At 40.4% G+C, this 14,340-nt stretch overlaps 1 protein-coding gene across 1 annotated transcript in view; it reads left to right on the top strand.

Moving 5' to 3' along the window:
- Positions 1-13,694, top strand: part of Cd84 (CD84 molecule) — a 38,685-nt gene extending 24,991 nt beyond the window's left edge. Inside the window, exons 3-6 of the mRNA XM_028865585.2 lie at positions 8,774-9,115; positions 12,171-12,422; positions 12,782-12,916; positions 13,656-13,694. Of these exons, the coding sequence (XP_028721418.1) occupies positions 8,774-9,115; positions 12,171-12,422; positions 12,782-12,916; positions 13,656-13,675 (749 nt within the window). The 3' untranslated portion in view covers positions 13,676-13,694. The remainder of the gene's footprint in view (positions 1-8,773; positions 9,116-12,170; positions 12,423-12,781; positions 12,917-13,655) is intronic.
- Positions 13,695-14,340: the final 646 nt, after the last annotated feature.

Here is a 14,340-nt window from a genome sequence, read left to right as displayed (position 1 = left end):
GAGAAAGCACCATATTGATTTTCAGAGTGATTGAACAAGTTTGCACTCCCACCAACAGTGGAGGAGTGTTACCCTTACTTCATATCCTCTTCAATGTAAGTTGTCATCAGTGTTTTTAATCTTAGCCATTCTGACAGATGTAAGATGGTATCTCAGAGTCTTTTTGATTTGCATGTCCTTGATGACTAAGGATGTTGATCAATTCCTTAAATGACTTTCGGCCATTTGAGATTCTTCTGTTGAGAATTCTCTATTTAAATCTGTATCTCATTTTTAATAGGATTATTTGGTACTTTGGTATCTCATTTCTTGAGTTCTTTACGTATTTTGGATATCAATCCTCTGTCAGATGTGGGGTTTCTGAAGATCTTTTCCCATTCTGTAGGCTGCCATTTTGTCTTATTTACCATGTCCTTTGCCTTACAGAAATTTCCCAGTTTCAGGAGGTCCCATTTATTAATTGTTGCTCTCAGTGTCTGTGCTACTGGTGTTATATTTAGGAAGTGGTCCCCTGTGCCAATGCAGTCAAGGCTACTTCCCATATTCTCATCTATCAGGTTCAGTATAACTGGATTTATGTTGAGGTCTTTGATCCACTTGGACTTGAGTTTTGTGCATGGTGATAGATATGGATCTATTTACAGTCTTCTACATGTTGACATCCAGTTATGCCAGCACCATTTGTTGAAGATGCTTTCTTTTTTTCCATTGTACATTTGGCTTCCTTGTCAAAGATCAGGTGTTCATAGGTGTGTGGGTTAATGTTAGGGTCTTCAGTTTTATTCTTTTGGTCCACATACTTGTTTTTATGCCAATACCAAGCCATTTTTATTACTATAGCTCTATAGTAGAGCTTGAAGTCAGAGATGGTGATGCCTCCAGAAGTTTGTTTATTGTACAGGATTGTTTTAGCTATTCAGGGTTTTTTGTTTTTTTATATGAAATTGAGCACTCTTCTTTTGAAGTCTGTGAAGAATTGTGTTGGGATTTTTGATGGGCATTGCATTGAATCTGTAGATTGCTTTTGGTAAGATTGTCATTTTTATTACGTTGCTCCTACCTATCCATGAGCATGGGAGATCCTTCCATTTTCCGATATCTTATTCAATTTCTTTCTTCAAAGACTTAAAGTTCTTATCATATAGATCTTTCATTTGTTTGGTTAGAGCTACCCCAAGATATTTTATGTTATTTGTGGATATTGTAAAGGGTGATGTTTCTTTGATTTCTTTCTCAGCCCATTTATTGTTCATATATAGGAGGGCTACAGATTTTTTTTTAAATCTTGCATCCTACCACATAGCTTAAGATATTTATCAGCTGTAGGAGTTCCTGGTATAAATTTTGGGGTCACTTATGTATACTCTCATATCACCTGAAAATAGCAAAAATTTGACTTCTTCCTTTCTAATTTGCTTCCCCTTGATCTCCTTTTGTTGTCTTATTGCTCTAGCTAGAACTTTGAGTACTATATTGAATAGCTATGGAGAGAGTTGACAGCCTGGTTTTAGTGGAATCACTTTGAGTTTCTCTCTATTTAATTTAACGTTGGCTGTTGGCTTGCTCTAAGTTGCTTTTATTATGTTTAGGTATGTTCCTTATATTCCTGATCTCTCCAAGACCTTTATCATGAAGGGGTGTTGGATAATGTCAAAGATTATTTCAGCATCTAATGAGAGGATTATGTGATTTTTTTTTTCTTTCAGTTAGTTTATATGGTGGGTTACATTGACAGATTTTCATACATTAAATCATCTCTGCATCACTTAATCATGGTGGATGATCTTTTTGTTGTGTTCTTGGATTCAGTTAGACAATATTTAATTGAGTATATTTGCATCAATGTTCATGAGGGAGATTGGTCTGTAATTCTCTTTCTTTCTTGCATCTTTGTGTGGTTTGAGTATCACTGTAACTGTAGCCTCATAAAAGAAGTTTGTTTATTCTTTTTCAAATGTCTTTTCTCACCATCTCTGTCATCTACTTCCAGTAGCAGCTTTTGACAGCTACTTATTCATGAAATGTGCATTTGTAAAGTCCACCCACAGACACGGAATATATCATCCAATGGAACACAGGTCACTGTCTAATCCACAAAATGATCTGTCACGACAGGAGAAGTACTCCAGCCTAAAGGAGGAGAGGAAGGCTGCCTTTTACAGAGGGTCTGTCCACGGTGCTCTGACCATGCTGGCGTCATCCCATGATCTCTGCTCCAGACCCCCTCTTCCTCAGAGCTACCTAAAGGATCACTGCAAACAGACTTTTACCATGTGTTGTAGTTTGAATATGCAATATCTGCCCCCCAGCTCCCAAATCTCATATGTTAAAGCCTTAGTTTTAATCTGCTGGGCTTTGGGGAGTGATCATATTACAAGGGTTCAAACTTCACCCATGGGTTAATCCTTTGCTATATTCAAAATCTGATGACAGTGTTACACAGTGATAGAAAGTAGGAGATGGAGTCTAATTAGGGAACGTTGATTACTGGAAGTTATGCCCTAGAAAGGGAGACCTTGTTTCCAGACTCCTCTGTTCTTTCTCTGGTTACTGGGTACCATGAGAAGAAAATCTAGTCTCTGCCGCATGCTCCTTGCTGTGATATTCCACTTTGCCTCCATTTATAACAGTGGAGGCAAGTAACTGTGAACTGAAAACTATGACCTTGGAGCCAAAATAAATCTGTCCTCCTCTGATGTATGGTATAGGTTCTCTCACAATGGAATCTAAACAGACATCATTCAAACCTGCCTCAGTGGTAGCCGTTTCTAGTCCTTGTTTCTTCTCTGTGGTCTGCCTCTCCCTCTTCCCTTTGTGGTCTACTATATGGGAGTTTGAAGATGAATCTGGTCAACTGATGTTGCAGCTGTAGTCTTTACACTTCTTCACTTGGATCCCAGGGTTTCTGAAACCATTTGGCCTGTTTCATCAATCTCTTGTTGGCTTATAAGACCGTGTCTCAAAGTTTTCCCATCAGAATAGTTGAAACTACCATTTATATGTACCACCCACACATTGTGCAAAGTGTTATTTCATCATAATTTATTAAATAACATCTAGAATGAGGAGTAGCGGGTTGTTAGATTTCAAAACTTCAAAAATTTTTAAATTATACTGATAGGTTCAAAAATATCTGAACTCAAAACATGTACCTACCATCAGACATCCTAGCAAGTTTGACCCTGGTCTCCTTATTCTTAGCAGCTGGTCTCACCTTCTACATGACTGAGGAGGTAAAGCCATCAAGAATGATTATCTTTCACTTTATGTTTTTCTACACTAAATGTTTACTGTTTCAAGCACCTTCTGTGTGCTATGATAACAGTTCTATGAAACTGACTTTATTACAGTCCATATTGTAGTCAACTTAAATAAAGAGCTCATCAAATGAACACAGACCCAGCTGACTCAAACCGCTGTGCCTTCCACCTCCCCAAGAAGGAAAATATGGCTTCCCATTGGATTGTCTCACATGCTTTCCAATCTCAAAGATCATCAATACACTTCTGTCTTAGTTAGGGTTTTTATTGCTATGAAAGACACTATGACCATGCCAACTCATATAAAGAAAATGATTAATTGGAGTGGCCCATTTACAGTTACAGACGTTCATCTATTATCATCATGACATGGAACATACCAGCATGCAGGCAGATGTGGTGCTAGAGCTGAGAGTGCTATATCTTGCAGGCAATAGAAAGTTGACTGACTTACTGGTTGGTATTTCAAACATAGGAAACCTCAAAGCCCACTACCACAGTGACACACTCCCTCCAACAAGGCCACACCTCCTAATAGTGCCACTTTCTTTGGGGGCCATTTTCTTTCAAACCACCACACCTTCCAACACATAACTTTAAAAGCTGTTTTCAGCCTTCATCCCATTTGAAAACTCTGAATCATTATATCCCAGACAATCCCCTCTTGAGACTATAGTAGGCTCCTGCTGATGACACTCTTGCCATTTGGTCTGCTTGTTTGCTTTGTTGTTGTTCTGATAATTCTTCTATAACTATGGACACTATAGCTTGCAGGTGTAACAAGGGGTTTTCTGTCCCACCAGCCAGCTCTCAAATAATGACACGGAGACTTCTTATTAATTATGAAAGCTCTGCCTATAGCTTAGGCTTGTTCTTAATTAGATCTTATAACTTAAATTAATCCATTTATATTAATCTATATTCTGTCATGTGGCATTACCTGTTTTCTATCTTGTACCTTCTATTACCTCTCTGTGTCTCCTGGCATCTCCTGTGTGCCTAGATTCCATTTCCTCTTCCTCTTTCTCCATGGAAATCTCACCTATACCTCCTGCCTAGCTACTGCCCATTCAGCTTTTTATTACACCAATCACAGCAATATATCTTCACACACACACCAAAAAAAAAAAAAAAAAAAAAAAAAAAAAAAAAAAAAAAACAGGTTCTGTTGCCATTGTCTTCCATCTGACAAAAGCTCTAGACCATACTTTCTCCTATCACCCTTCCTTCCAACTGCTTACTTAGGTGGTCCAATCTGATCAAATTCAACACTTCTAACAATAGCCTTGTCTTTTTCTTTTGACATCTTTCCTGCACCTCTGTTTTCTACTATTAGCTTTTCACTGACAAAAAGCAGAGACTAAAAACAAATAGTGGAACAAGTGAATTTTATTAGATGCCTATTTCTTCATTTCCCTTCCTTGCACTATCTCTCAAACTTAGCCCTTCCTTTCCTTTCCTGTTATAACTCCCTTGGTTCATGCCCTGATGGCTACATTAGCCTCTTGAAGTACTCCCTACTGTCTTTATAGCATATCTGTTTTCTCTATTACCAAAGCTTCTTATTCTTTCTACACATCATTAGTATTTTAAATTACCCCCAACACATTATTTTAATCTTAATCCTTAAAAACTTTAATAGATCCCTCTACCTACTGGATAAACTCAAATTTAAGACTGCCCCAAATCCCAACATAATTTATGTTCCTAGTCTGTCTGTCGGTCTGTCTCTCTCTCTCTCCTTCTCTCCTCTGTATCTCTCCCTCTCTCCACCTCCCCCATCATGAAAATCTGGCCTCAATTAACATCAAAACTTGTGAACATGAATTCAGAACCCAAAGACCTGAGAAACTTTTTCTTCCCTACATCCAGACAATTCTGCTCTTTTCAATAAGGTTTTTGTTTTGTTTTGTTTTGTTTTAACAGTCACAGTTCAAAGTACTCTTTTTCATTTTGGGTTTTGACTAAAATTACCATTGATGAATATCATTCATTTGCCTAACGTTTCCCACTTCATATTGCAAGGGAAAGTTATATATGTGTGTCTTATTACCCCAACTTGATATTAATTCCCCTGAGGCTCAAACATAGGTCCTCACACAGGACATGCAAATCTCAGCCCCCTTTCAAGACATTTTTGTGCCACAAGTTCTCTCCAAAATTGGATTTTGCTGAGATTGCTCTGGTGATATTATAATATTCAAGTTTCTGTAGCACGTAGAAAAATAAATATTGGAGTTGATTGGCAAAAAGTTTTTCTTTCAAAACTGAAGTGTTTTAAGAACAGATTGGAATCCACCAGTAGGGCACTTAAAAGCATCCAGCTGAGCTTTACTTGATTTATACCATAAATATGTTTAAGGGAGATCCAATATGCCTCAGCACCTCAGCATCACTGAGCCCTCACAGGGAAGGGCCATGCAATCTTGGAAATGCACGTACCACTTGCTCGTGATCAACACCAGGAATAATCCACATTAGTTTCACTTGGACAGTTAACAAAGCACCTCTGCTCACATTGCACTGTTTGCTGATCACTGAGTTGTTGTTGGTTGTTTTTGCTCTTTTGGGTGGCCTGCCACAGAGCTCCCAAATAAGTCACACATGGAGGCTTACTCTTAATGGTAAATGCCTGGCCTTAGCTTGACTTGTTTCTAGCCAGCTTTTCTTAACTTAAATTATCTCATCTACCTTTTGCCTCTGGGCTTTCTCCTTTTCTTACTCCTGTATATCTTACTTTCATTTTTACTCTGTGGTTGGCTGGGTGGCTGGGTGACTGGCCCCTTGTTCTCATGATCTTTCTTCTTTTTTTTCTCCCAGATTTCTCCTTTTATTTATTCTCTGTGCCTGCCAGCTTCACCTATCCTTTCTCCTGCCTCACTGTTGGTTGTTCAGCTCTTTATTAGACCATCAAGTGTTTCAGACAGGCAAAGTGACACAGCTTCACAGAGTTAAAGAATGTACCATAAAAGAATGCAACACATCTTTTCATCATTAAACAATTTTTCCACAGCATAAACAAAGAAACACATCCTAAAATACTATTCTACAACACTGAGTAGATGGGGCCAATGTTACAGCTGTTATAGACTGAGAAAGGTTTTGTAACTTTATTGAGATTGCCCCATTTAGAAGCAGATGCTGAGTCTGGAGCCTGTCTCATGTGTTTTTTCAGCTATGTGCTGAGGTCTCACAGCTACCTCTCTTGGAGCAGTTGTGTGCCTTTAAATGCAGCAGAAAAGTCAGCTCACACCTATTCAAACTCTTTGGGTTTTTTTTTCTCCGAGAGCTCGAGGTCTTGCAACAACATCAGCAGTGCAAAAAGCTGCAGTATTTCCCCTACAGTGTCACCTACACATCACCCTCCCTGCTCCATTGCTCTTTGAGAGCCTGGCATCATTTCCTGAATGACTTTGCTGTGGGGAGTGGAGCATAGCTTAACACAAACACCACATTCAACCACTTGTGGTTGCATGACTGCTCCAATACCAAGAAGTTCTCAGCCTTAGCCGATGGCCTCCATGTTTCAGAAGGCAGTGACAGAATGTAGCCAGAATTAGATATCATGTATCTGATTCATCTCATACCTAACTTAAACCCAAAGAGTCAAATGACAGTTAAGCCATAGGACGTCATGCAAAAAAGCCTTGAGACATGTAGGAGATCTGAGACAGGGCTTGGCTATGGCATTTGCAGGACCCAGTGCCAAATGAAAATTTGGGGCCCTCTGTTTGAAATGCATTAAGCATTTGGAAGTCACATAGCAGGAGAAAACAAGTTCAGGATCCTTTGAGCTTAGCCTCTGGCATCTATACCTGAGACACAAGCCAAGGTATTCCAAGCGCCCTCTGTAAACCCTATCAGCCCAGTAAGATAATCGATCTGGTGACAGTTGGTGTTGGGGATTTCTGCAAAATGTGGCTGCCACAGACAGCATTAGCCTAACTTTATGTCCTCTGTACGTTTTCTTCCTATCATCCTTTCCCTTTGGCAATCATCATGTTAGCTTTTGTATTCCATGGGCTCCTCGGGGCTGTAATGGTTTCCTATTATCCCTGTGGCCCTAACATAGCATGGATGGGTAGGTAGTATGTAATAAATGTTGGTAGGTAAGTGTCCCTACTTTCCTCCTGTCCCATCCTTCCTTGCTGTAGTGCCCTAAAACATATTGACTTGGCTTGCCCATTTCAACTGAGTCACCAGTATATTCCTCTGATGGAAAACCTTCCACTGACCCAACAGAAAGAGATTCATGTTAGCTGTCCTGGGATCCTGCAGTAACTACTGAGCTGAAAGGCAAAGGTGGCCATCAGTGAGAGCACCACCAGGTTAAGAAATCCTTTCATTTTAGTGATTTGCACACTCAACAAACCCTTGTATAGCAAACCCTATGCCAACTTTAGGGTTAACCAGAACCCACTTATGTGGAAATCATAGTTTGGCCATTGGGGCTTACATATAACCAGTTCACATCAAAACAGCTCAGCTAGTTGTTCATGATTAACACCATTTCTGGCTGCTCAGTTCCCATGTCATATCCATTGTTGCATACCTCATGTATCATCCATGCCAATCTCAAACACTACTGATCGTTAAAGAAATACCAGTAAGAGATCTGCTGTATTAAAACATGATTACCTAGATACATAAGTTCTAAAGGCTAGAAGGCATTCAAGGAAAAAAGACCAGAAACCTTCATCAGGTCCAAGATATCAAGTGCATCCCTTTTCTGATCCTTCTGCACTGTAATGGAAGAGCTGGAGATAAGTTCCTAGAATATGTAGGTCACTGCCTTTTTTGTTTTTTGTTTTTTACTGTGGTCTTCAAAAAAACACATTACATTTTTCCTTTTAGCCTTGGAAGAGTAAAGGCAAAGAGTTCTCCCAGGTTCTGGCAACATTATTCCCCAAGTTGATGGTCTGGGGGGTATCTTTTTTGTTCACTTCTATCTTCCCAACCTATAGAGTATTTGACACACAGTGGGCGTTTAGCTACTTATTGAATGGGTTAAGTATTGGAATTCACTCTTGTGTTGTATAGACTGTCTTGAAGGAACTTAGAAAGTAGGCTAAGTTCATTTCTTCATTCATTTACTCAAGAAGGAACACATGTATTTATTCAGGGACAGTTTTGTTTCCAACAAATTTGCTAAATTTTGATTGTCATAGCACATTAAACATACCTAGATTAAGCTGGGCAGTGGTGTTGTATGCCTTTAATCCCAGCACTCTGGAGGCGTAGGCAGGCAGACCTCTTAGAGTTGGAGGCCAGCCCGATCTACAGATCGTGTTCCAGGACAGCCAGGCCTACACACACACACACACACACACACACACACACACACACACACACACACACACATACACACACACACACAAACCTAGAATGAAAGAAGAAATCCTCAAGACACAGGATGAACAGTATCTGAGGAAGTTCCTCAGTGATACTCAAGAAAGAAGAAACACAAGTGTTTCAACAGACTGATGGCCATGATTTTCTATTTATATCCTCAGGGTCTGAAGCAGCAGGAAGAGGAGCAGATTCATCTGTGGTGTATGGGATTCTTGGGGAGTCGGTTACTTTTCCCTTAAACATTCAAGAGCCACAGAAAGTTAGGAACATTGCCTGGACTTCTGAAACATCCGTTGCTTTTGTAAAACCTGGACTCCAAGGAGCACCACCTGATGTTATTGTGACCCGGGTCATTTATAAAGGACGACTAGATGTCATAGCTCAGAACTATGACCTAGTCATTAGAGACCTGAGGATGGATGATGCAGGAACTTACAAAGCAGACATAAATGAAGAGAACACCCCTACCACCACCACGAAGTACTACCACCTCCAAATCTACCGTAAGTCATGGGAGAACAGAGGGCAGACTTTACTTTTGCTTTGGAGATTTCTGACCTAAAGCACACCCATATTTCTGAGAATGGTTTCATAACTCTTTCATACTCATAACTGTATAAGTGTATCAGCACCTCTAAAGGTCTAACTTTAGTGCTGGCCAGCTCAGACTTTAGCTTTATTATTTTTCTAGCAGAATTTGTTTTTGGATCTTCATTTTCCTGTCTTATTAAATGCCAACAATCATACTATTAATTCGCAAGAGTTATTATGACAATCTAGTAAGATACCATCTGAAAAGTGGTCTTTACAAAGCTACTTGTTTCAAAATAATTGCAGAATGCATAGGAAAGTTCAACGAACCACAAAAGGAGGTGCTGTGTGCCCTCCATTTCCCCTCTTCTGCTCCTCTAGATCCAACAACCCACCAGTCTGATCCCTAGTGCTAAAGCAGACCCTCTGGGGTGACATCTCTCCACTGTCTCCCTGATTCCAAGGAGATGAAATGTGCAAGTGCTGGTTGAACACTCTCCTCCTGTAAGAGCTAATACTTACAGGACTGCAGTTCAGTGTGCAAGGTCAAAAACAGGAAGTTGATGTTAGTGCAATTTGCAGAGCTTACTTAGGAAAGGTTCCACCTGTATCTGCGCTTATTTATGAATGGAATCCCTTGTAGTCCTATAGAACTTAGTCCTGTATGTAGCACTAGATACTACAATCAAGGTAGTTAAGTGCACCATCCCAAGATTCCCTTGTCTCAGCTTGGAGGGAGGAGATCTGTCAGTCCTGACTGTGGCTTTCTCTGGCCAGTGGCTTTATGCAGATAACAAGTCTGTTCCTGTTGAGATTGTAGTTTTCACTATTATGTATGTCTGCACCAATACCCACCACATACACACACAGACACAGACACACACACAGACACACACACACACACACACACACACACACACACACACACGTGCGGTCTCTCTGAAAATATGTAAATATGGTCTTTTTTGGGGGGAAGGGCTTCAGCTATGCTTGAATATTCGGAGCCTGCTGTTCTATTGCTGTGAAGAGACCATGACCTAGCCAACTCCTGTAAAAGACAGCATTAAATTTGGGCTTTGCTTACTGTGGTATTGTGTTCCCCCAAATATTGTGCATGATAATAAACTTATCTGGGGTCAGAGACAGAGTAGCCACAATATTAAACATAAAGGATAGGCAGTGGTAGCACATGCCTTTAATCCTAGCATCCCCGAGGCACAAATCCATGTGTTCAAGGATACAGCCAAGCATGGTGACTCACGCCTTTAATCCCAGGGAGTGATGGTAGAAAGCAGGAAGGTATATAAGGTGTGAGGACCAGAAACTAGAGGCATTTGGCTGGTTAAGCATTTGGCTGGTTAAGCTTTCAGGCTTTCGAGCAGCAGTTCAGCTGAGATCCATTGGGATGAGGACACAGAAGCTTCCAGGCTGAGAAAACAAGACCAGCTGAGAAGTTGGCCAGGTGAAGTTAGCTGTGGCTTGTTCTCTCTCTGACCTTCCAGTGTTCACCCCAAGACCTGGCTCAGGTTTGATTTTATTAATAAGAACTTTTAAGATTCATGCTACAGCTTACAGTTCAGAGGTCTAGTCCATTATCATCATGGTAGGGAGCATGGCAGCATGTGTGGGGCTGGAGCAGGTGCTGAGAGCTACATCCTGACCCACAGGCCAAGAGGCAGAGAGAAAGGCTGGGCCTGGTGTGGGCTTTTTGAAACCTCAAAGCCCACCCCCAGTGACACAATTCCTTCAACAAGGCCACATCTATTTCAACAAGGCCACACCTACTCCAACAAGGCATATCTCCTAACCCTTCTAATTGTTTCAAATAGTTTCATTCCCTGGTGACTAAGCATTCAAACATATGAGCCATTTTCATCCAAACCGCCACACCTTCAATGCTCATAATTTTCAGACTCAGACTTTTTTGGTTTTTGAATGGTTTAGTAGGTATCCCAAGCTAACCTCAAATTCATAATCTTTCTGCTTCACACTCCCAAATGCAAAGATTATAGGCACTCATCTGCATGTCTAAATACAAGCAGCTTCATTGCTGGGGCCAAAACAAAATGTTTTACAGATACTGGATCAGTACAGCATTTTGCTTTATATTCATGATGTAATGGCTACAAACATGATATGCTTTTAAGTTTCATCTGTTTTAGTATCTTTCCTCTACTGCTTTCTCAAGTATAGAGCATCAATGACGAAAAGGATAAATCAAGCCCAAAGTTACATTTCCAAATTTCTGTGGTTTAAGAACTTCTGCCATGACTAGTTTCCCCTCCTTCTACTCCTACCAGTTCCTCTCCACCTCCCCTCCCTTTCTGTCTCAGGACATATCATATGAGAAAAGAATCTATTTAATCCCAGCACTTGGGAGGCAAAGGCAGGTGGATCTCTGTGAGTTCAAGGCCAGCCTGGGCTACAGAGTGAGTTCCAGGAAAGGCTCCAAAGCTATACAGAGAAACCCTGTGTCATAAATAAATAAATAAATAAATAAATAGGGTAATTGGGAAAAAATAGGTATGTGTATACGGGTGTGTACATATATGCATGTAACAACAAATAATGAAAAAATAGGCCATGAATTTGGAAAAGGAGAGGTTATATGGAAAAGTTTGGAGGGAAGAAAGGGAAGAGCAAAATGATATAATTATATTATAATATCAAAAAGCAAAGAAAACAGTTCTTGTGAAATGCTTAATGGGAATAACAAAAAAATAAATATAGGAAAAACATTTACAAAATTATCTTCTATCGCTGAATTTAAGATCTACAGGGTTGAAAGGATATGCTTACTCGTATGTCATTACAGATCATGGATGCAATTTGTACAACTCACTGCCAGCACATATCAAAAATAATTTTAAAATAACTTTAGTATAATTTATTTGTTGTCATAACTTAATTTTTAATACTGTGTTTAGTATCTATCATACAAATTCCTGAAAAGTTAACAGTTGATTCTCAGAAGATTATAGATACTGGTTTTAGCTCACTATAGGCTTGTATATTTTCTCCTCATAGCTCGGCTTGGAAAACCAAACATTACACAGAGTTTAAAAACATCTGCAAACAATTTTTGTAATGTCACACTGACATGCTCTGTGGAGAAAGAAGAGAGGAATGTGACATACAGTTGGAGTCCCTCGGGAGAGAAAAGCAATGTCCTTCAAATCTTCGAGTCCCCCAAGGATCAAAACTTGACTTACACATGTACAGCCCAGAACCCTGTCAGCAACAGCTCCAACTCTGTCACTGCCCAGCAACTCTGCACAGGTAACCAGCTCCCTCCATCTCTTCTGGAAAGCCTCAGAGATCACTCTGAAGAGCTTCAAGGCTTACCCTTTGACTAATCTTTACACATATGTGCCTCCTCTGTGCTGACACTAGCCCTGGGTGTATCTTCACTCAGGTAGCCTACTGGGTAAAAAGACCAAAGCCTTCTATGAAACACTAAGCATTCCCAGGTATTTTGAAGAGCCCCTGGTTGACTCTGATTCATATTGTAAGTTGAAAAACTTTGGCACTCTCTGAAGGCATCTCATTTTGACAGTGGCCATGAATATGGACAACCCTGCACAAAATCTTGGCCCTGTCTTCTGATAGCTAAGACTCACAACAATTTCTATTTACAGACAATCCACGCACCCACCTTCGACGTACTGTATTGATAAGTAGACTGGTTGGTCCTCCTCTGCTTGTTCTCATTCCATTTTCAGTGCTTCTGTTTGACTTGTACAAGAGAAGACGAAACAGGATTGACTTGGAAGGTAAAATGTGAGAATGTGTCTTCTTTCTTCCAAGGAGTAAAGTCATTAATTTAGCTGGGATGGATTAGAGAGTATCATTTTGGGAACCATAGTAGCAAGCCAAAGGATCAGGGGTAAAACTATTTACCAATCTAGAACACACACACACACACACACACACACACACACACACACACACACACAAAGATTTAACAAAGAAAATATGCTACAAGAGAGAGATGCAGTAGGTAATCTCAGAGAGAGACTATTCCATGAGAGAGAGTGGAGTTCTTTTCTAACAGTTAGAAGAATGTATTTGGTCCTATCCTCCAAGACATTTGCATGTGGTCCATATCTGGGCATCTCACTATCTTGTTAAGTAGTAAATTTTATAGTATCAGCTGTCTTTCTTAACACTAGACATTTGAGCTAATCATAAGATGTCACAAGTCACTGGGATCAGACCTCAAGAGTCTAATTGTTAAAGGATGAGTGTTTATGCTTTTGAGAGAGGGAACTTTTGTCTCTATATTTTTATTTTGAAGTATTTATTTAACAGGAATAGAGTGGGAGAGCAAAGAAAGAGATACCATGATAGAGGGAGACATTATTATGGGGATAGGGAGAAACTAGGTGTTAGGGAAGTTCTCAGGAATCCACAAGAATGAGCCCAGATTAGACTACTAGCAATAGTGGAGAGGGTGCCTGAACTGGCTTACCCCAGTAATCAGATTGGTGAATATCCTAACTGTCATCATAGAGCCTTTATCCAGTAACTGATGGAAACAGATGCAGAGAACCACAGCCAAGCACCAAGCCAAGCTCTAGGAGTCCAGTTGAAGAAAGAGAAGAGGGATTCTATGAAAGAGGGGCATCAAGATCATGATCGGGAAACCTACAGAGACAACCAAACCAAGCTAATGGGAACTCATGAACTTTAGATCAACAGCTGTGGAGACTGCATGGGACTGGACTAGGACCTCTGCCTAAGCAAGACAGTTGTGTACCTTGATCTGCTTAAGGGGCCTCTTGGCAGTAGGATCAGGATCCATCCCTGGTGCATGAGCTGGCTTTCTGGAGCCCACTGCCTATGGTAGGACACCTTGCACAGCTTTGATGCAGGGAGAGGGGCTTGACCGGACTCAACTGAATATACTAGGCTCTGCTGACTCCCCATGGGAGGCCTTACCTTGTCAGAGGAGGAAATGGGGGATGAGTTGAGGGAAAAGGCTGGGGGATGGGCAGGAGGAGGGAAGAGGAATATCTGTGGTTGGTATGAAAAATGAATAAAAAATTTCTTTAAAAAAAAATGATTGAAGCCAGTGATTGTAGCTAGAGTTTTCCAGTCCTGCCTGGCCCATGGTCAAGACAAATCTCTCTCACCTGCCAGTCCAATAGCTGCTCAGACCCAACCAAGTAAACACACAAAGAATTATATTGCTTAT

Source organism: Peromyscus leucopus, chromosome 15, assembly GCF_004664715.2.
Source record: "Peromyscus leucopus breed LL Stock chromosome 15, UCI_PerLeu_2.1, whole genome shotgun sequence".
NCBI lineage: Eukaryota > Metazoa > Chordata > Mammalia > Rodentia > Cricetidae > Peromyscus > Peromyscus leucopus.
The sequence above is the reverse complement of the archived record's forward strand: the minus strand, read 5'-3'. Positions and strand labels throughout refer to the sequence as shown.